General features: G+C 39.5%; 1 protein-coding gene across 2 annotated transcripts in view; it reads left to right on the top strand.

Annotated features, from left to right (window-relative positions):
* Window positions 1-22,870, top strand: part of ASCC3 (activating signal cointegrator 1 complex subunit 3) — a 362,371-nt gene that overhangs the window by 255,985 nt on the left and 83,516 nt on the right. For both annotated transcript variants that reach the window (XM_053266329.1, XM_053258340.1), the window contains exons 31-34: window positions 1,448-1,585; window positions 1,678-1,798; window positions 4,214-4,346; window positions 5,362-5,487. In XM_053266329.1, the coding sequence (XP_053122304.1) occupies window positions 1,448-1,585; window positions 1,678-1,798; window positions 4,214-4,346; window positions 5,362-5,487 (518 nt within the window). The remainder of the gene's footprint in view (window positions 1-1,447; window positions 1,586-1,677; window positions 1,799-4,213; window positions 4,347-5,361; window positions 5,488-22,870) is intronic.

The following is a 22,870-nucleotide window of genomic DNA, read 5'->3' as shown; positions in this document are numbered from 1 at the left end:
GCATTCCGTTTTTCACTATTTTACTCCAGCCATCCACGTGGGCTTCTGTAGAATACCATTTCCTTATGCTTCCAACAGATACTCTGGTGTACATAGCACACTTTCATTTTCCTGCTTAATTTATGATACCTGTCAGAAACATTTGGGTAGCAGCATCTGTCTTTGTCCAGAGGACAAAAAGCTAAGAGTCTCCTTTAGATCATGTAAACTGATAAGCACCAGAAATCCAACAGCATTTTAGCAAACTGTGTTCCCTTTTGTACATGTGTAAATGGCATTACTGTCAAGTAATTGCTGTGGAATTTCAATCATATTGAGTTCTGTCTGCTTGACAAATCAGTCTAAATTTGAGTAGATAAGATATGAACAGATTATATTAATTTCTGGAAGTTTGTTTATTTAAGAAACTATTTTCGCTGTCAATAAATATAGCAATGCTCAGCAAATAATTCAGTGTTTCTAATGTATTTGTAATGGTTTGATTTCCCCATCCCCTCCACACGCAAAAAAGCCCACAAAGATGCACACAGTCTCTCTGATTTTCCTGAAAGCAACTTCTTCTGCTGTACCGAACAATGTTTCTGAAGCTTTCACAAGTTTCAGAAGGCATTTAGTTTCAGAAGTGGCTAGAGTGCTGGACTAGGACTGGGGAGACCCGAGTTCAAATCCCCATTCAGCCATGATCCTTGCTGAGTGACTCTGGGCCAGTCACTTCTCTCCCAGCCTAACCTACTTCAGAGGGTTGTTGTGAGGAGAAACCTAAGTATGTAGTACACCACTCTGGGCTCCTTGGAGGAAGAGCAGGATATAAAATGTAAATAATAATAATAATTTGTCAGATAGCATTGGTGGGAGGGAATTCAGATGCTCCATAGCATGCATACATATTCACATACTGTATGTACCTTTGGATTGAGCCTATAGTTTGCAAGTGCTTATAGTCTGAAAATATAAAATGTAAATAATAATAATAATAATTTGTCAGATAGCATTGGTGGGAGGGAATTCAGATGCTCCATAGCATGCATACATATTCACATATGTACCTTTGGATTGAGACGATAGTTTGCAAGTCCATATAGTCTGAAAATGCTTTCATAATTTCAAAGTGAAATATTAAAATGTAACATTAGGAATTAAGACAAGCAGTCACAAGGTTTATTTTGGTTATACTGTTCTTAACTGTAATACATTATAAAAATAAAAATGTATTTGTAAGGATTTTACTGTTTTGTTCATATAAATTTGCTTCTCAGTTTTCTTGTATATCCTGTGAATGCCTTAGAAAAGGAGCTTTTCTTTTCTTCTGTTTATAAGAAATATTGCATAACACTAAGGATATGATAGGGTTTGCTTTTTTAATCATTGGCAACACATGAACAAAATACACAAAATGGTTCTGAAAGATTAAATTAATCCTCTTGTACATTTTTTGTGTGTATTGCAGATGGATGACATCATAGCAACAATAAGGGAGTCTAACCTCAAACTGACACTTGCCTTTGGAATAGGCATCCACCATGCTGGTCTGCATGAACGAGACAGAAAAACTGTTGAAGAGTTATTTGTGAATTGCAAAATCCAAGTATGCTTGTTCTGTTCGTAATACCATTATGAGATTATTTACTTTTTCTATTTGTACCTCGTACTATTTCTCTCACTCTTTTCATTTTTTAGGTTCTTATTGCCACAAGTACATTAGCCTGGGGTGTCAATTTTCCAGCACATTTAGTCATTGTTAAAGGGACAGAATTTTATGATGGAAAGACAAGGCGTTATGTGGACTACCCAATTACAGGTATTGTCACAAAATGGAAATGTGTTTTAGAGGAATATGAATTGTGTCTAAGCAATTGTGTAACTTGAAACTAAAATTTTAATTACTTTTGAATCCAAATAGAGATAAAATTCTTTTTGGTATGTCCTTTTTTGGTCAGATTTTTAAATGAATCTAAATCATAGTCCATATTGAATTTTTAAAACTTGTATTAGTGGAAAACTACACAGCTGGGATTGCTGACGTATTATAGGTAAAGGTAGGTATTTTTACCATGGGAGCACCACAGAAATCTGCATTGGAGCCAGCTTGTGGACTACAATATGACCTACTTGGGATTAAGGCCATATCTCAGTGTAGAATATATACAGAAGGGCCAAAAGATAGCTTAAGATAGCTGGAACTTATTTGTATAAAGCTGTTTCATATATTCTTATGTCCTATTTTATTTCCTATCAAAGCGGCTTTTGAGCGGGCTATGGGGTTGGAACTACCTTGGTCGGCCTAATGGATGATCTCCAATTAGCTATCAACAGAAGGAGTGTGACTGCTGATCCTTTTGGATCTCCCAGCAACTTTCGATAACATCGGCCAATCGCCTGAGGGAGGTGGGCATGGGTGGCACTGTTTAACAGTGGTTCCAGATGGTGTCACTTGGAAACTGTCCTGCAAAGCAAGGATAGAGTTCCACAAGGCTCCATACTGTCTCTAGTGCTCTTTAACATCTACATGAAACCGCTGGCAGAGATCATCAGGTGGTTTGGTGCAGGTGTTATCAATATACTGATGACACCCAGATCTATTTCTCCATATCAGCCTAATCAGGAAATGGCATAATTTCCCTAAATGCTTGTCTTGGAGGCAATAATGGTCAGGATGAGGGATAACACACTGAAGTTGAATCCAAATAAAATGGAGGTACTGTGTGTTCAGGATGGGGTTACACTCCCCCTGAAAGATCAGGTACGTAGCTTGGGAGTGCTCCTGCATCCAAAACTTTCTGCTTTTTCAGATTGAGGCAGTAGCCAGGAGCACTTTTTATCAGCTTCGGTTGATAACATCAGCTACATCCATTTCTGGGGGTAAAACAGTGGTGCATATGCTGGTAATCTCCAGGCTTGATTACTGTAACACACTCTACATGGGGCTGCCTTTGTACATAGTCCAGAAACTACAATTGATAGAGAATGTAGCAGCCAGACTGGTCTCTGGGACAACCGAAAGGAACCGCATAACACCAATTTTAAAAGAACTACACTGGCTGCCAATATGTTTATGAGTAAAATACAAAAATGTTGGTTATTACCTATAAAGCCCTCAACAGCTTGAGTCCAGGGTACTTAAGTGAGCTCTTCCTTTGTCATGAACCATGTCGCCTATTGAGATCATCTGGAGAGGGCTGGTTACAGTTGCGACTGGCTCGTTTGGTGGCAACTCGGGCCTTCTCTGTGGCTACCCCCACGATTTTGGAATATGCTCCCTGTCAAAATAAGAACATCTCCATCTCTATTTGCTTTTAGGGAGACCCTCAAGACACACTTGTTCACTCAGGCTTTTAACAGAAATTAATTTTAAACTGTTTGTTTTTATTCTATGAAATTGTTTCTAAATTTTTATCCTATGAAATTGCTTTTACTCTGTTTTATATTTGTTGTTTTAGAGATACACATATCAGGAGGTATATAAATATTATAAATAAATAATGAACTGTATTGAATGAAAAATAGAATAAAGCACTCTGCTGAAGCATGTCTGGACTGTAGAGTTCAGGAGCCTTGAAACAGCACTCTGAACATTTCATCTAAAGCTCTTACAATATAGGATATGGCTGGAACTTGAAAATCTGCATTATTATTATTATTGTTGTTGTTGTTGTTGTTGTTGTTGTTGTTATTATTTCGATTTCTACACCGCCCTGCCAAAAATAGCTCAGGGCGGTTTACAAAGAGAAATAACAAATAAATAAGATGGCTCCCTGTCCCCAAAGGGCTCACATTCTAAAACGAAACATAAGATAGACACCAGCAACAGTCACTGGAAGTACTGTGCTGTGGGTGGATAGGGCCAGTTACTCTCCCCCTGCTAAATAAAGAGAATCACCATGGTAAAAGGTGCCTCTTTGCCCAGTTAGCAGGGGTTGGTTTAGAAATTGGTTTTAACTTGAAATACTTTTGTTCATTCAATTGGGTGATATTTTCTTTTTCAGTTCAAAAGTTTTAAAACTTGTTTTGATCAATGTCAGTAAAAAATACTGTGTCTTGATGTTTGCTAGTTTAAGAACAATAGAATCTACAGTGTGGGAAAACGTAACATTGTAATCATTCTACTTCAATAATGGAGAATGTTGGGACAAATGTGAGATGGGTGCCTAATTTAGACAGATTATAGTGGAAGCATATTAACATAATTGATATTGTAATCAATTGACTTTTGTAGATGTTCTTCAGATGATGGGACGTGCTGGTAGACCTCAATTTGATGACCAAGGCAAAGCAGTTATTCTGGTTCATGACATCAAGAAAGATTTCTACAAAAAATTTCTTTACGAGCCTTTTCCAGTAGAATCAAGGTAGTGGAAAAGAACTATTTTAATGAAAAATGATTAACTAAAGTCCTGTGTTTTCCACACATGCTAAAACTGAACTTCACACAATCTTCAGATAGTAAAAATTCATTCAGATGGATTTATTTCCTTGGTTTTACACTTACATTCCCGTTTTTAAATAAATTCTCCATTTAAAGACCACAAATGTGCATCTGTAATGTGGATATCTGTAGTTTGGGCTGTGGTGAGACCAGGCCTAGTTCGCATCCAGAAACATCTTTGGTAGTGTCAAGATAGTATCCAAAAGCTCTGACAAATTAAATGTAGATGGAACAAGAGAAACGGAGAGAGATGAGGCAGAGTGATGTTGCATCTGTAAGAACAATAGCTGGTAATAAGTAGCGGAATACAGTGGTCCCTCGACTTACAAACTACTCGACATAAGTATTTTTCGAGTTACAAACGGCAGTTTTAGATCCGGTTTTAGATGCGGTTTTTTCGACTTACAAATTTTTAGATAGGGTTTCCTCGACTTACAAATATTTAGATGGGGTTTCCTCGACTTACGAATTTTACATGCGGTTTCCTTGACTTGCCTGCCTGTTTACTGCCTGTTTATTCTTGAAAAGAAATGTTCCTGTGCAGTTTGCAAGCCTTACTGGGGGTCTGGGTCTTTTTTCTAGGCTCCGGAACGCATTAATCCGTTCCCAATGCATTCCTATGGGAAACTGCTTTTTGACTTACAAATTTTTCGACTTACAAATGTGCATTCGGAACGGATTAATTTCGTAAGTAGAGGGACCACTGTAGTAGCAGTGGTAGTGTCTCTTCCAAATTCTTTTCTCCATTTTAGATTCTTACACACAGTGGAATAAATTTTAATAATTGAAGCAGCTTTTAAAGATGTATTAATGGTAGCTAGGTGTTAAGAGTATTTTTTAAAATACATATCAGGTTGGAAGTTTTGAGTTACATCATGCCATTACAACTTAATGTACTTTCTTTTATGATATGGTGCAATTTTCTTCTTCTTCTTCAGTTTGCTGGAAGTTCTGTCTGATCATTTAAATGCTGAAATTGCAGCTGGAACGATAACTTCAAAGCAGGATGCCATGGATTATATCACCTGGACTTACTTCTTCCGTCGCCTTATCATGAATCCTAGGTGAGCTATTGAAAGCAAGTGTGATCCATGAACAGAATAGGAAACAATGTAAGCCTTGGTTAAAACCCTGTCCAGCTAGGAGCTTGCTATCCAAATCATGTGATCTTGATATTTCAGTCCCATCTGTAAATGAAAATATAGATGTGATTGGTAGTATTATAAATAACTTTGCATACAAAGTACTATAGAAATAATAATAGTGGAATGCTGCCACCCCGAAGATTTTGCTGAAAACTGGAGCGCCGGAGGGGAGAAAGCGGCGGGAGGGGTAAGTACAACCCCCCCACCCTTAAAGCAACACCCCCCGCCGACGGTTCATCAGACCGCCAGACAAGCGAACCGGTTCGCAGGCTTCCAACATGGCCTGCGAACCGGTTCGTGCACATCCCTGCCCAACAGTCATGTCCCATAGCCATGCCCTGAATTGTCACACCTCCAATATAAAACACCACGAAACAACTATCCTCTTTATAGAACTTTTAATCCAGTTTTATGCAAAGTATTTTGTCTGCAAGCATTCAGGCTGTAAGAAACCCTTTGTAAAAGAATCATTGGGTGTTGACCACTCAGATGGCCTCCGCACATGTACAGATGGCAGCTGAGAGCTGGAGGCAAGACAGTCTCCCAGCAGAATGCCAGGTGAGCCTCTGCCAGTTCCAAGAAACTCCAGGTGTCAGAGGGTGAGGCAGTGCGAAGAGTGGCACTTTTTGAGGAATCACGCCCCACCCCCGGTCACTAGTCCATCTAAGGTGAGCAGCTGCTACGTGCCCATGCAGAAAATTGTTTTAAAAAACAAACCGGCCCATCTGATTCTAGTCCCACAACTTCCTGTTAATCTGAATGAAGATTGGCAGGAGCGAGATCATCATCAGCAGTTTAAACAAAGGGTCAATTTGCCTTTGTGGTGCTAGTCCCACCCTCTCCCCAGCAGCCTAACTGGTTCAGCTGCATTCCTGAGTTGCTTCCTAGTTGCTCTGCATTGAATATAATTGCAAGGAGTTGGAGAGAGGAATGAAGCTGGATGGGATGAGAAGTGGAAGACTGGTTGAACTTCTCTCTCTCAAGGACAATAAAAACAAACAAACACCAATCCATATCTGTTTGTTTTATTTGTTCCCCTTCCCACTATGCTTCTCTCCACCCCCCCCCCGTATGAACCGTGTGTTTGTGTGGGTGTACACATGTATGTGTTTCTTCCATCCCAGTTTGAAAAACTTGTATGTTCCTGTGTGCATTTGAAAGCCAGTTTACTTGTGTTTATTTATTTATTTATTTATTTATTCCATTTTTAGACCACCCTTACAAAATAGCTCAGGGTGGTTCACAAACATCAAAGACCCTTTAAAACAATTTAAGAGCACTGGAAAGCTAGGCCGAACAGGTAGGTCTTTAGGGCTCTCCTAAATTGTAATAAAGAATTCAAATTACGGATGTCTGCAGGGAGCACATTCCACAGTCCAGGAGCGGCTACAGAGAAGGCCCGCCTCTGGGTCGCCACCAGACGAGCTGGTGGCAACTGGAGCTGGACCTCCTCAGATGATCTTAGCGTGCTGTGTTTCTTCTCCCCACCCCCAACTTCCCTCCCTGGTTTAGTTCTCTCTCTCTCCCTCTCTCTCTCTCTTTCTTACAAACTTGTAAGAAAAATCCTCCCCAGCCCAACAATATACCTTCTTGTGAGGAAAATAGTCTAGTGTTAAGGTGTTAAAAGCTTTAAAAAGAATAAGAAAGAAGAAAAAATGCTCTAACAAAATGGATTTGTTTCCTTTTGGTTTAGCAACAAAGTTCTCAAAATTACTTAAAAAGCAAAATATATGAGAAAATGGTTCTTTCACAATATGTTTTTCCTTATAGTAAATATTATTTTATTTTGCTCTGTGCTTGTAACAGTAGTTCATATATAAATAACTTAGAAATTATCTTTTTAATAAGCTTGTAATGGACTCAAATACCGCAACTTATTGAAAATGGCTTCACAAATTGCTAAAATGAACATTAAGCATTTACCACTCCTCCAGCAAAAGTCTTATTTTTATACACTTGCTCCTTCATAGGAAACTCATTTTAAAAACCCTTTAAATGCTGGCTTGTTTTTTAATCCTAAAATATTGGGGTAACTCCATATATGACATTCTGTAGGCCTGTTTGAAATAAAATTGGTGGCCTTTTCTTCAGTAGTGGATAGACATACACTATAGTCAGGGGCATATCTAGGGGTAGGGCAGGCAGGGCACGTGCCCCGGGCGCCACTTGAAGGGGGCGCCATTTTAAAAAAAATTATTTTTTAAAAAAAATGGCCACTGGGAAAAAAAAGGCCACTCTGCATGCTCAAATGGCCTCTGTGAGGCCCTAGGCCGTGCCAGGCCTCGCAGAGGCCATTTGAGCATGCACGGCAGCCATTTTGTTTTCAGCAGCCAATTTTAAATATATATATTTTTTAAAAATGGCCACCGCACATGCTCAAATGGTCCCTGCAAAGCTCTAGAGGCCAGCGAGGGGAGGGGGAACCTTTGCAGAGCCACCCCACAGCCTTTAGGAAGCCCCCAAAGGGGCTACAGGTATTTTTTTAAAAAATTTAAGTCACTGTACACATATTCAGTTTGGCACTATGTACAGAGAATCAGGGCTTGTGAATATTGAGCTGAAACTTATGAGCTAGGATTGTATTCATTTGTTCTTACTTTACTTCTTGTGATAAGTGAGTTAGATGTGATGTCTTCATAATATGGCTATTAATGCTGAGTTTGTCTTTGAATCAGTGTGAAATCCTTAATATTAAGGCCCACTGGGAGTTTCTTGCTCTCTTTCTCTCATTTTAACTGTCTTTCTGAAATACTAGAATATATTCCAAGCAGTGACACAGTTTACTCTGCATATCCTTTAATTATTTTCAGAGTATCTGGGAAATGCCAAATTCTCCATTTATTTTTAAAACGTATGTAATAGTGATGCTACAATGCATAGTAGAGAATTAGACAGGCACTTCTGTTTAGTTTTCCAAGTACACCTCCACATAGTATTTGGGTATTTCATGAGCCCCAGCATACTGAAATTTGTAGTTTTCCAGCATTTTTTGGTCTGGCTACGTCCACTGCGAAATAGTTTTTGAAATATTAAAAGATTAACGAGATTACATTGACTTGTATTTTTCAGCTGATATTATGGTAAAGTTATCTGAAAGATGGGTGTCAGATGTTTGGACAGAGTGTGCAATTTCAGTGCTTGCCCTAGGCGCTATTTTCCCTAGATACGCCTCTGACTATAGTTGCATACACATATGCTTTTTGTGTAAATGTAGATTTAAGAGATCTTCTATGAGGATCAATCTATCTCTTTTTCCTAAATGTACCTGTTGCTAATCCCATGCATGGCAGCTCTTGTGAGAGTTTGTGAGCAGCTGCCTGGGGCATAACAACCGGGATGGGGAGACAAAGGTGGTGGCAGCCAGTTGGCTGGAGGAGGCAGTGGCCACTAACAGGAGTGGGTGGGAGGAGGTGGCAGGCTGGCTCTCTGGCCAGCCGCCAGCTAGAAAGCGTGGGGATAGAGTGGAGAAGAACTGGGCCAACCAGTTGGCCAGCCCAACAGCCAGAAACCGCAAGGTGGGGGTGAGAAGTGGGCGGGGGGGAGGAACTGGGCTGACCAGTGGACCAGCCTGATAGAAAGCACGGGAGGCAAGGAAGTGGGGGGGAAGTGGGTGGTCGGCCAGAAAGCCAGGCGTGTGGCGGGAGGAGCAGTGGGGGGTGGTCCGGCCTGAGGTACAGATGCTCTGCGCCTGGCCCTGCTAGTTCTCTTTATTTAGCAGGGGGAGAGCAACTGGCCCTATCCACCCCCAGCACAGTACCCTCCAGTGACTGTTACTGGTGTCTGATGTTTATTTTTAGATTGTGGGCCCTTTGGGGACAGGGATCCATATTTATTATTTTTCTGAACTGCTTTGAAACTTTTTGTTGAAAAGCAGTATAAAAATATTTGTTGTTCTTGTAGATCAGCACCTTAAGTGGCGCAGCGGGGAAATGCTTGCCTAACAAGCAGAAGGTTGCCGGTTTGAATCCCCACTGGTACTATATCGGGCAGCAGCAATACAGGAAGATGCTGAAAGGCATCCTCTCATACTGTGTGGGAGAAGGCAATGGCAAACCCCTCCTGTATTCTACCAAAGAAAGCCACAGGGGTGGGTGGGTGGGTGTGTGTACGTACCAGGCAGAACCAAATTGGGTACAGTTGTAGAGACACATTGGTGTAGTGTGTGATGATGTCATCCACACTGATTCAAGATGGCAGACAAGAGGCTTAAGAGGCTAGCTGTGAACCGCCTAACCAATTTGAACCAAATTTGCTACAGCTGTAGGGGCACATAGGCACGCCTCAACTATTTAGTTCATGGTGATGTCATCCAACCCAATTCAAGATGGTGGACACATGGACATTTGAGGCACAAGGGGGTTAACATGTGGGCCATCTTACCAATTTGAACCAAATTTGGTACATCTGTAGGGACACATAGGGACACCTCAATGGTGCAGTTCATGATGATGCCATCCACCCCAATTCAAGATGGAACAGGTGGAATAACTTGTGAATTTGAACCACATTTGCTTCCGCTGTAGAGACATATAGAGACATCTCAAGGACAGTAATGATATCATCCACCCAATTCAAGATGGCGGACACATGAACGTTTTAAGTGTAAGTGGACTAACTTGTAAACTGCCTAACCAATTTGCACCAAATTTGCACAGGAGTAGGGACAAATAGATATAGTTTGTGGTGATGTCGTCCAGCCCAGTTCAAGATGGCAGATGTGTGAACGTTTAAGGCTGAAGTGGGTAAACCTTTGAGGAAGGTAATCATCAATTAAGGTTATAATGAATGGAAAGTAGGCAGATTAGTTCTTACCAGAACAACTTACGTAAATTAGCTAGGTAACCTTAAGGATGAAAAACATCTGGAGATATACTTTCCAGAATCAGAGCCCAAACACCACAGGATGCTCATCAGAGTATATACATTTAATTGCAAATGATGTACTGTGGATTGACCGCATCCAAACTTGAGCATGCGTATCCAGGTTACCCCACAGTCCTTTAAATTGCAAGGTTGTATACTCCCTTGCAGTTTATGGGATCCTATACTGCAGTGGTTCTTAAGGTGGGGTCTGCCAGATGTTGCTGAACTACAACTCCCAGCATCCCTAGCCACAATTGACAGAGCCATTTATTGTGACTGGAGATTCTGGGAGTTGTAGTTCAGCAACATCTGGCAGACCCCACATTAAGTACAAGGAGGTTCAGTTCAAAAAGAACTCATGAGGACTAATGTTCTCCAAGGCTGCTTATTCTCCCCACACATACACCCTTGCTTCATTTCAGGTTAAATCCCAGTTCTGGTGGCATAAGCGGTTATGCTTGCATGGTACCCGTTGTTTCCTGTATTTGCTGGCAACAGGAGCATATATGCATAGTCCTCCATGCCTGCCAGTGAATGGGGAAATGACAAGTTATTGCCCTTCATAACTTCACCCTTCTCAGTTCATAGGGACCACTTTCATCCCAGTCTTCCTTTTCTGGCATTCTCTATCTTCACAATGCCATTTTAGGTGAGTAGTAATCGGATGGCCATTGTTCACAGCCCAAATGTGCATAGTGTTGCCATTGCCATCTTTGACAGAGTTCCATGATATAGTGTTCTTTTTGTTAAAACTCTTCTTCACTAAACAAACTCTGCTTCTCTTTGTGGACAACAGCCCATTTGCTAAATAGTCCAGATAAAGATCCCCTGTGGGCTCTAGGGCCCCTGTTCTTGTGTTTTTTTCTTGCAATGCCTAGATCCACCCAACTATTCCAGTGTTACATGAAGCTGTCCTGTTGCAGACGCAAAGGAGGTCTGGTCTTATAAGCTGTCTAGATGGGGGACTGCCTGGAGGCCATATGTAAGCTGTTCTGAACTCAGAAGAAGAAGAACAGTATATAAGTGTAAATAAACAAACAGAGTAAAGTGTGCCGTCAAGTCAATTTCAACTACTGGCGCCCACAGGGCCCTGTGGTTTTCTTTGGTAGAATACAGGAGGGGTTTACCATTACTTCCTCTCACGCAGTATGAGATGATGCCTTTCAGCATCCTCCTATATTGCTGCTGCCCGATATAGGTGTTTCCCATTGTCTGGGAAACATACCAGCAGGGATTCGAACTAGCAACCTTCTGCTTGTTAGTCAAGCATTTCCCCACTGCACCATTAGGTGGCTTAATCACACTTTTAATATATTTCAGTACAAATGTATTCAACCGCAGCTTTTCCTTTTTCCAAGTTCTATTGCAACTTGGATTTAACCGCCCAGCCAGGCAATTCCCTTGGGTGCGCCTTACCCAATCAGGCGCCCCTGCAGCCCAGCCAATCAGCTGGGCTGCCGGGACGCACGTTCGAAAGGCACACCCAAGAGAATTAAATATATAGATAACTTCTGTGAGCATGATTTGTAAAATGCTTTTAGTACTTTAGTTATAGCTACTGGTGTACAAGTGCATAGTAATGCATGTTCCCAAGTGAAAATATACTAATCGTTGAAGTTGATACTTTTTTACAGTACAGCTATTTTGTAGTTAATCATGTTATAACTGGCAAACCAACCCATACACATTGATTCAAATCAAAATGCTCTAATTAGCTTAGCTTGTTAATTAAGCTGCTCAATTATTCTACCTCTCAGCTAGGATCAAAAGAGCTCCTTAGGCTCATACAACAGGTTTGTGCTAGCCCAATGGAATTTCAAATTTACAAATGAGTTCTCCGAGCCATATCACAAACTGTTTTTAAAACTCAATTAGGTTTCAGAAGACGCTTGCCATGTAACATGGGGAGGCTACTGTTAGAAAAACAAGTCTAACTCCTTTTGGAAACAGTGTATAGTGTAAACAAACAAACAAACAGAAGCTTGAGCTTGATCATACTTTTAATATATTCCAGTATAAGTTTATTCATCAGCAGCTTTTCCTATTCCAAGTTCTATTAGATCTTGCTCAGCTCTGCTGATTTTTATTGTACAGATGTATTTCAAAAAATAAGTTTTATAACAACTAAAATCATGATTTATAAAATGCTTTGAAAACATAGATCCAAATCCTTTAATAGATCCAAATCCTTTGGTTCCTGGAACTAGTGACATGATATTTAGATTGTGGTCATCTTTCATTAGATGTAAATTATCACAAGTATGAATTATTTCATAAAGGACTGAATTTTGATTTTACCCTGACCACAACCTGGGTTGCATGTTATGGTCAGGGTAAGATATTTGACAATAGGTAGACTACACCACCCCCCACAATGGGGGTTTCCCTCCATCGATCCACTGCAACCCTCTGTGACCCTCTCCAGATTTGATCTTGAGGGTCAAGAAACCCTCGAGGTTTGGATAGGGTGCTGGATCCAGCAGCGGGCTGCCTTGCATGAGCAAAAGTGCCTTTTACTTACACAAGGCTTCTTTGGATACAGCCCAATAGGTGTGTGTAACAAAACAAGCAGCATGCACAGCAAGATTTAAAGCACAGCTTCTAAGTTCTATTTAACCAGTGGAACTACTCCATCATAGGGATGTGCAGAACATACTGATTTTGGAACATTCTGTGCTCGAAACAGAACACCCTTCAAATGAAGGGCCTGTTTCGATCTAGGAACAATCCTGTTCGCTATTTTGGAGGTTTGTTTTTCCCCTGTTGACTGTTTTTTGCACTGGTTGCAATTTGCACAGCTAAAACAGTTAAAAACAGTTAAAACCTGTTTGTGGATGTTGGAAGAGAAAACATTATGGCTCCTTACAAGTATATTGTCTGGTATAATTCACACATTAAGGAAAATCTGCTGCATAGGCATAAATAAATTTGAAAACACTATGGTTTTATTCTTGGTGATATCCAAAATATTGATTAAATAAATAAGATGGCTCCCTGTCCCCAAAGGGCTCACATTCTAAAAAGAAACATAAGACACACACCAGCGACAGTCAATGGAAGTACTGTGCTGGGGGTGGATAGGGCCAGTTACTCTTCCCCTGCTAAATAAAGAGAATCATCACATTAAAAGGTGCCTCTTTGCCAAGTTAGCAGGGTAATATTGAACAAATAATGAACTTGGATTTTTTATTTTTCACATTGGTATGTGTCTGGTATTTTACATTTTCTGGTATTTTCAGATATATGTGTCTATTGTTTTATATTTGTATTCTGTTCTGATGCATTATTGCGAAGTGTCTTTTGGGGGGGGGGTTGCAGGGCGGAAGCTAAACATAGATATATATTTAAAAATATTTACTAGAAAATCTAAAATCAATGGCCCTGATCCAGAGAAATTTAGTTCCAACTAATTCCTTTATATCAATGCAGTTTAAATTAGCTGCCACTTTTGAGCCTCTGGATCACAATGTTTAAGAGCCCCAATCCTTCAGTTCCACTTTAGTGCTATTGATTACTTTATAAATATAGATATATAACAGGAAAGGGAACTGGCAACAGATACTCAATTCATCTGTTTGATCCATGGAAATACAAGTGAACCTCAACACATGCAGTCCTGACAACCGTGGCATCGCATATCCACAGTCAGGCAATTGACGCCCGATCTCGGAATATGGGTATTGAAAACGTGGTTAAGAAACATGTGTGCGCAGTTCCTAGGTGGCCAGAAATTACCTCCAAGATAATTTCCAACTGACATTTTGACAAAAGTAGCCATTTTTGTGACTAATTTCTGTGATTTTTTTAAAAAGGGTTTTCCTTGCGATTTTTCACAGAAAATTGACTAAATTTGGGGTTTTGGAGTGCATTACAGCGCAGCTGGAGAGCATGGTACATTCCTTTTTTTGCTTGTATTTCTGCCAATTTATTTTAGCTTTTTGCTGTTCTTTTGCCTCCAGGAACCTAAACTACCCCCGCCCCCGATTCCCATTGGCTCAATGCCTCATTATCCACGGTTTCACCCAAAACCACAACCCCATGGATAAAGAGGTTTGCCAGTACATGTATTCTTAAAATGTTGTTAAACCTCTACACTAGTATTGCTGGCCAGCAGCTGGCATTGTTAAAAGGAATGTTGAATGGTTGCTTGAATAGAGATGATAAATAGATATTGAAAGACATTAAACAGGCAGTACTGATGAAGTGCCCAGATGTCTTGGGCACAGCTGTGACCACTGTCAGGGCTGTCCTTAGGGCATGGCAAGCAGGGTGACCGCCGCAGGCCCCGCTGTTTTAACCCCCATTAGAATTAACTGGAAAGGGGCCCCGCACTGGCTGATTTGCCCTGGGACCTGCACCCCGCCAGGGCACTCTAAGGACGGCCCTGACCACTGCTGATTTACAAAGAGGGATAAGAGTGTGTGTGTTTTCCTAAGTCTTACTAAAGCACTAGTTATATTTCAAAATGTATTGGTTCTATCAGTGGCTTTTTGGTCTGTCACAACTCACTTAAAGTCAAGTATGTGTTAATTGACACATGGCATTATAGATAATCTGCTTCTATCTTAATATTGTGGATACAGTTGAAGACAGAAAATGTATTTATCTGAGGAATAGCCTCAAGGCTAAATACAAATGCAGTAGTATTCAATACTAAATCAACAAAGCAATGGAAATTTAAAAAACAGAGCCAGCAGACTAGGAAAAAAATATAGAATCATAAAAACAGCTAAAGGGCCATTAAAAGATCCCAAAACACAGATTATCTGTCACTGAGTGAGAAGGATAGCCATTCCATCCTTCCACAATTTGATTCCATGTTTGTTATGGGGTGCTATTGGTCCATAGTGTTGCAGGATTGCTGCTTGGAATAAAATCACATTCTCCCTCAGAACATCATTGACAGATATTAGTAGCTAGTTTTAAAAATGAACTTAGGGTGCAGTCTGTAACCACAGAAGTCTATGACTAATCTCATTGTTTCTAATGAGTCTAAGACATCTCATCAGTTTATTACCAGCCTTATCACTTTTAGGGTTGCATAAGGTAAATGGTCTTCTTTTTTTTCCTTTTTTTTTTAAAGAGGCTTTTATTTTTATTAGGGATAAACAGAATGTTCCAAAGGCAGAACGTTCTGACTCAGAACCAGCAGTTCTGAGTTTGGAACAGAATAGCCCTCAAATAGGGGGCCTGTTCCAAGCTCAGAATGGAACAGAACTGTTTAGTCTCAGAACTTTCTGCCATTCTGAACGCCATTTTAAAATGCCTGTGGAGGGAAAGGGGATGAGAGTTTTCTTTGAACATTTCTTTTAAAATATAAGCGGAGATAGTTATCTTTAAAAAAAAAACACCCGCTTATCAGTGGTACTGCCACTGCTGTAAGTCCCTGTGTTTATCAGCGGTAAGAGCACCGGCAGCTTACAGCAATGGAAGTACCTCTGATAAGCAGTTTTTAAAGGTAACTATCACTGCCTGTATTTCTAAAGAAATGCTTAAAGGAAACTCTTGTCCCTTCCCCCCTCCCCCAGGCTTTTAAAAGAAGCACTTAGAACAGCAGTTCCAAGATGGAATGATTCTGTTCTTACGGGCTAGCTGTCGGGCCAGCTGGTGTCCTGATGGAACCTTCCGTCCATTTCTGAACAGAACATAAAATCTGTTCCTTGCATACCTCTAGTTTTTATCGTTTACCAAAATATTGAGAGCATACATGCATATAATGTACACACACATACACTTAGAGCTAAATGATATTAATTGTGACTGATGTAAGGGAGGGGGAGATGCATGGAGGGATCAAACATAAGTCACATTAGCCCTTTCTGTGCAATTTGTTAATATGTGGTGATTATACTGTGTTTTTTATTTTCAGAGCATGATTCTAGATTCATGTCTTTTGGTTTGTTCCTTAATTTGTTTTCTCTGAAATTCATGTTAGGTTTAACATACTTTTGTGAGCTTTGTTTTTTAAGATAGCTGCAAGTTCAAATGTATATTCCTTCTGTTAACTGTATATGTTGGTGGACAATTCATTCAAACGTGCCATTTTTTTAAAAAATGCCTTTTTAGGTTTGATTTTTGTTAGAAAATTTCTCTTTGCAATTGAGACACAGACTTGATCCACCCATTTTGATGTTCATCTTCTTTCTCACTTTAGTTGTCAACTCCATCCTTAAATGTATTTTTCTCTATATTTTATTGCTAAGACTTCTGATCAGGTCTAAACCTCAGCACCACTAGCTGCTCAAAATGGGCCAAGGGCCTTGCTTGAAGCAAACTACCCAGTTGCCGCATTACTACACACACTCACGCTCTCTCTCTCACGCTCTCTCTTTCACTTTCACTTCTAATGTTCCCTTTAAAGTGCCTTCTGCAGCTTTGACTGGCTTAAAGAAAGCAGCACTGCATCCAGGCCTCAGACCTGCAACACATTTGGTTCCTGAAAACTGTGCCTTAAGTCCAAATGTCTTCAAATGTTCTTCAAATAATGTAGAGGAGGATCTCTTTTTTGAATTATTTGCAGAAGCTTGTTAAAATGGAGCAGAAAGAATAAAAATGTAGCACCTATTTTTATAACTAGAAAAGCATCAAAGTTTTTAACCTATATGATTGTCGTCTTCTACTTTCTAAGTCTTGATGTATGCCTGAGATCCTCACATACACCCTAATACTATACCTATTTGTCGTGATCCAGAGAATGAAATCTGCACATAGAGCTATCTTGCTAGACGGTCCAGAGTCAATTTGACCAAGGTGGTGAATTCATCTAGTAAACAGTTCTGCAACTAGGCACTGCTATTCAGGGAACAGTCTTGCTCAGTCTCTAAGATCAGACTGGCAATCTGATCTCAGAAATAAGAAGCCAACAGTTTAAAAGTGAAACTTCTTACAGTACAAATTATACTATGAAAATTGCTGTGTTGTTTCTTTCTTTTTTTGTTTACTCCATTCTCTTGCAACTCCTGTCGATGGCTTGTTTCTCTCTGAAGCACCACTCAGAGGACCAAAATAGGAGCAGCATAAGCCACTTAGATGGAAAAACACTCCATGCACATTCTGTCACATTGAAATATTTCCATGTGTCATGCTTTCAACTTTCTTGTCATCATTCAGTGAGATGCTAACAGCACTCACACTTGCAAATGGGCTGTGTGACTAGCAAGTACATTTGACCAGAATGGAGTGGTGTATGAAACAGTTAAGCAGTTTACCTGCAGCCCTTGCTGCATCTGTTTCAGCCCTAATGTTGGGGAGTGGGGAAGGCAGGAAAAGGAACAATAGAAAGAACAGAAAGACAAGAATGAGCCTGGGTATCCTCTTCACTCCTCTACCATCTATCAGTTAATGAGATCTGGGTAAACAGTCTGGCCTTCAGTTGCAAATAATGTTATAAGGTGGTAAATACAACAGCGTATCTCCCATTGCTCTCTGTATTCTGACTCCATATTATTAATTTCAGTGGTACTGACTTCCTTTTTAAAAAAAAAATACTTTGAATCCTAATACTCAATAAAACAGTGGTATAAAAGGTCATACTTCTTTTCTTTCTTTCTTTCTTTCTTTTTTTTTTTTTTTTTTTTTTGCTAGTTGACTATTTTGGAAAAATTCCATGACTTGCTTAAACATTCCTCTGATAGAATCAAATATTGACAGCAAGTACCTCAATCACATGGAGAAGAGTGAAGCAAGAGATAGAACAAAATAATGTTAATATGTCGTATTGTCCAAGACTATCGCAGTTTGCTGTTCTTGGGAAATTGAACACTAATAAGGATTGGTGGGGTGGGTGGAATGCATATGCTAACTGAGCAAAGAGGCACCTTTTAAAAGTGGCGGTCCTCTTTATTTAGCAGGGGGGATGCAACTGGCCCTATCCATCCCCAGTTCAGCATCCCTCCAGTGGCTGTTGCTGGTGTCTATGTTTCTTTTTTAGATTGTGAGCCTTTGGGGACAGGGAGCCTATTTATTAATGTATTTATATCTATGTAAACCGCTTTGGGTTCTTTTGTTGAAAAGTGGTATATAAATATGCATCATTTTATTTATTTTTATTTTTAATATATAAATATATATATAGTGACACCATCACATTCCAGATTAGCCACACTCACAAGTGGCAACAAGCCTCAGCCATATTTTGCTGTGACAACACACTGCACAAAATCAAAAGAATTGTAGTCAGTGTAGAGTAGATTTGGATATAGAAACTCCCCTGCTATTTGTTTGGCTTGGGAAATATGGGAAGGAAAAACTGAAGCTTTAAAAGATCTGCTCACAGAATGCTTTTTGCCACTCATGAGTAGCTTACAGCATTATTAAATGTTGTTAATAACAAATGTAATACTCTTCCATTGTGCTTTCAGTCGTTTTCCTACCATTTACTTCCTCTAGCAATACAGCTTTGTACTAGTCTTGTTTCTTTTCTTATGCACCTCCTCCTCTGCTTCCAGTGGCCATGAATATGTTTATGTCAGACCATTTTAATAATAAATTTGGTTTGCTTTGATTACCAGTCAAAACTGATGATGGTCTTTCCATTTTGTCTGAATAACGGAAATCTCCTTTCTCTTGCAAATGAGCTGGCTCCCATGGGATTGTCTCATTTCCCTTCCCTAGGCATGCTGAGCCACAACTGTTGGAATAGAACCAGAAAAGATGTTTCATCCATCGGGGCATGCCTAGAGTAATAGATTTCACCTAAGCCTTATAGCCATAGTTAGAGAATTTAACCTCAAGAAAAATCACCTCAATTACTGTGTGTCAGAACACGAATAAATGAAACATCCTTTGAGGGGATAACTGTTTAACTACCCTGTGTTTTAAAATGAAACTCTTTGACAAAATGGTAAATCTCAAAAAATCATGAGCTGTGCTCTTGCGGTTTTCCCAAGAAATCCTTTGAATATAAGCAAGAGTTTCTCTTACGGTGTTTTTCAGCTGTCCCTGGAACCCGCTATCATTATCTGTATCATTACTACCACCGTATAATCTGAACATAAAAAACATGGTGTTTGTAACAAATGACTTCACAGACCTGACAGTTATAGCTGCACCATTTCAAGGTTGATGAAAAATTTCCCAGGGAGATCTTGGGTCGGGTTTACATAAACTAAACAGGAAGCAATTGCCACCTCCATCCACATTAAACCCAAAACGGGCTGTGTAACTTCATCTACATTTTATGTCTCTGCACGTCTCTCTCTTTCTCAGCTGGTGAAATTCCACACTTGCTTAGATGAGAAAAAAAGAAGTTCATGTTTCTTATTGTGGTGTTGATCTTGATATATTCTGCAGGCTTAGTGGTAGGCATGTGTGTTTTTGTATTATATATTATTTAAAGGCTAGTTTTAAAAAGTTAGTTCCTTCAGTGCTTTGATTGTTTAAATTTTATGGACTTTGTAAATTTTTATGGTACCTAGGGGTTTGTTATTGCTTTTTTCCCAATGGGCTACTAATGGAAGTTAGCCTGTCTACCCCATGTGCTAGATGCTGTTAGTATAAAACTGCCTTTGACTTTCACACCTCTCAGGGGACGAGTAATTGTTGTGTTCAAACAGCCTGTAATTGTGATCCCGCTGGCTTTCTCAGTACGCTTCTGGCTATTAGAATCATTAAACAACTCAGCACCTGTTAACGGCATTGTAAATATTCAACCTTGCTTGTGTGCAGGTTGAGCTGAATATAGGAGAAGGCTTACAGAGCCCAGCCTCATAAATTAGAGCTCCTGACAAGTCAATTATTGTGAAACTGGGTTTCACTGTGAAATAAATGAAATGGTGTGCTGACAAAAAGGTGGGTTGTCTGTTTGCAGCTGAGGGGAAATAATGACTAGATGATTCAATGCACTGACCATGAAACTACACTGTTTTTATTCTTTATCTGCAATTAAATAGTTAGATAATACAGTTACCAGAAAGGGGGGAGGGGTGATATATAGTGTGATATTGTGTGTTTTTAACATACGAGCCTTCAAACGTCCATCTCTGATTTTTCTCCTTCACATTTTTTAAAGTAATACACTGATAAAATAACTAAGTGTGCATAATATTTCTAGGTTAATGCATTCGTTGCCTGATAGCTAGAAGTATCCTATGACCTGGTCTGATAGGATACTGTTCTCAAGATTGCATATAGATAATGTTGAAATCCTACTTATGGGGATGTTTACATTGGGCATTTATCAAAAGTATTCATAAAATGGAAATCCGACATGTACAACCGTTGTCCTAGAAAAAGTATTACTATCTTTAATTTCATTACACTTTTCAAATGTTTGGCATTTCTTTTCAAGCTGGAAAGACAGTAGTTTTGATCAAGGGTGCTTTGTGTAATAATAGGTGTGCTAAAAGTATTTTGCAGTAGCATTCTGTTCCATCAGGATAAATAATGGCTATGGTGCTATTTTCTAGGAGTTTTTAAAATTTATTTGTATTGTTAAACATTTATAATAATGCCTGCAACTAAGTGCTTTACAAAAAATTAAAATACAAGGCCTGTCTACTGCCTCACAATCTAATAAACTGCATTCTTACTGTATTAGCCATTGTGTTGTTTTGCTAATACTGTAGTTCTGAAATGTATGTGCTATTGCCTGAAGCTCAAAAATACTACTAAACCCAAAGTGTTGATCTAAACCACTCTAAACTGAGATAGATTTTCAGCATTTCCTTATATTGGTAGAACTACATTGAATTATACCATTAATTATCTAATTCTGTATACATTTACTTCAGAGTAAGCGCCATTAAGCAGAATGGGACTTATTTTCATGTTTTAAAAAAGCATAGGATTGCTTTGCAATAGTCATTTTGTTAACATGTGTATAGTTTTTATGGACATGGTAATTTAGGGGAGTTGGTAAAATGCAGACTGGGTGGATGATAGTAGCGCATTTACAAGGCAACCATACTCAGTGACCTCTCATTAATGGCTCCATGTCTGCCTGGATGGAAAGTATTGTGAGTGGACTTCTATGGGGCTATCCCCTGGTTCCTGTTGCTGTTCAGCAGTTTTATATATGACTTGAATGGGGGAATAAAGGCCACACAAAGCTAGGGGGCATAACTCTAAGACAGAATCAAGATTCAATATTATCTGGACGAACTTGAACTTTGGGCCAATGAACATAAGCCAGCAGTGTGACACAGCTGCTAAGAGGCCTAATTCAGTCCTGTCCAGGTCATGAGAATATACAGTCAGTCCTCACTTGGAATGCTGTGTCCATTTCTGGGCACTACATTTTAAGAAGGACTGGGTCCAGAGGAGGACAACAAAGATGATGAGCTTCTGCAAACTGAATCCTGTGAGGAAGAGTTAAAGAATCTGGGTATGTTTAGCCTGAAGAAGAGAAGACTAAGGGCAAATATGGTGGCATCTTCAAATGTCTGAAGGGCAAGAAGGAGCAGATTGGTTCTCTGTTGCTCTTGAGGGCAGGACTAGAACCAATGGGATTTGAATTTACAAGAAAGCAGATTCAGGCTAGAGGTTAGGAGTTGACTAATGTAGAGAGCTATTCAACAGTGGAACGGCTTCACAAATCTTTTTCGCTAGTTGTGTTCAAATAGACTGAATGGCCATCACTAGGTTGCTGTTTCCTGAACTGAGCAGGGAATTGGGCTAGAAAATTTCCAAGGACCTTCAATGCTGACTTCTCTGATAAATTATTTCATGACAGTAGCTAGAAATAAAATTATATAGAAAGGAACAGTTCTTTTCAACATGAAACCAGGATAAAATAACAGTAAAAATAATACCCAGGATCTCACAAATTATGCAGCTAGTTTTGTGTACTCAAAGAAGGTTTGGACTTGTGTCATTCAAACATTGCCCCTCCCTGCCACTCTCTTGAAATTCAAAGAAGTTTCAAAACCAGCTTGTGAAACCAAAAAAGTAAAACAGATCCTACTTTTACAGCATGCCCAAGCCCTTCCATGAACCAAACATATCATTTTGAGTCCTGACTAATATTATCCAGCTACAGTTAAGCACTGTTACATTCAATTAAGAGTTATTTAAGTACACTCACAACTCACAATTCTCTCATTGAGAAATACAGTTTTTAAAAATGTCCACTGAATTTGCATCATTGACTGCCTTTAATTGTTTTTCATTTAGCAAGTTTAATTATATCATGATCCTACCCTTGTATTTTATAACCCCATGTCTAGCTTTTAACTATGCTACCTTTTGGGGCACTTTGTATCATATTAATTAGTAGCATATGGATGTGCAGTAGAGATGGGCACGAATCAATTTTTGCTATTTGATTCTACCTTAAAACAAATTAAAAAACTTAAATTGATTCTTCAAACATAGCTGGCTTGGCTGTCTGTCTCAACGAATCACCCAGAAATCATTCAACTCAAATTGATTAGAGTGCCATTTTGAGGCCCATTTTTCCAGAAGAGCTGGGAAAATGAACTGCAAAATTTATTTGTTTGTT

This window comes from Hemicordylus capensis, chromosome 1 (assembly GCF_027244095.1).
Source record: "Hemicordylus capensis ecotype Gifberg chromosome 1, rHemCap1.1.pri, whole genome shotgun sequence".
Lineage (NCBI taxonomy): Eukaryota > Metazoa > Chordata > Lepidosauria > Squamata > Cordylidae > Hemicordylus > Hemicordylus capensis.
Note: the sequence above shows the minus strand (reverse complement) of the source record. Positions and strands in the feature narration are given on the sequence as shown.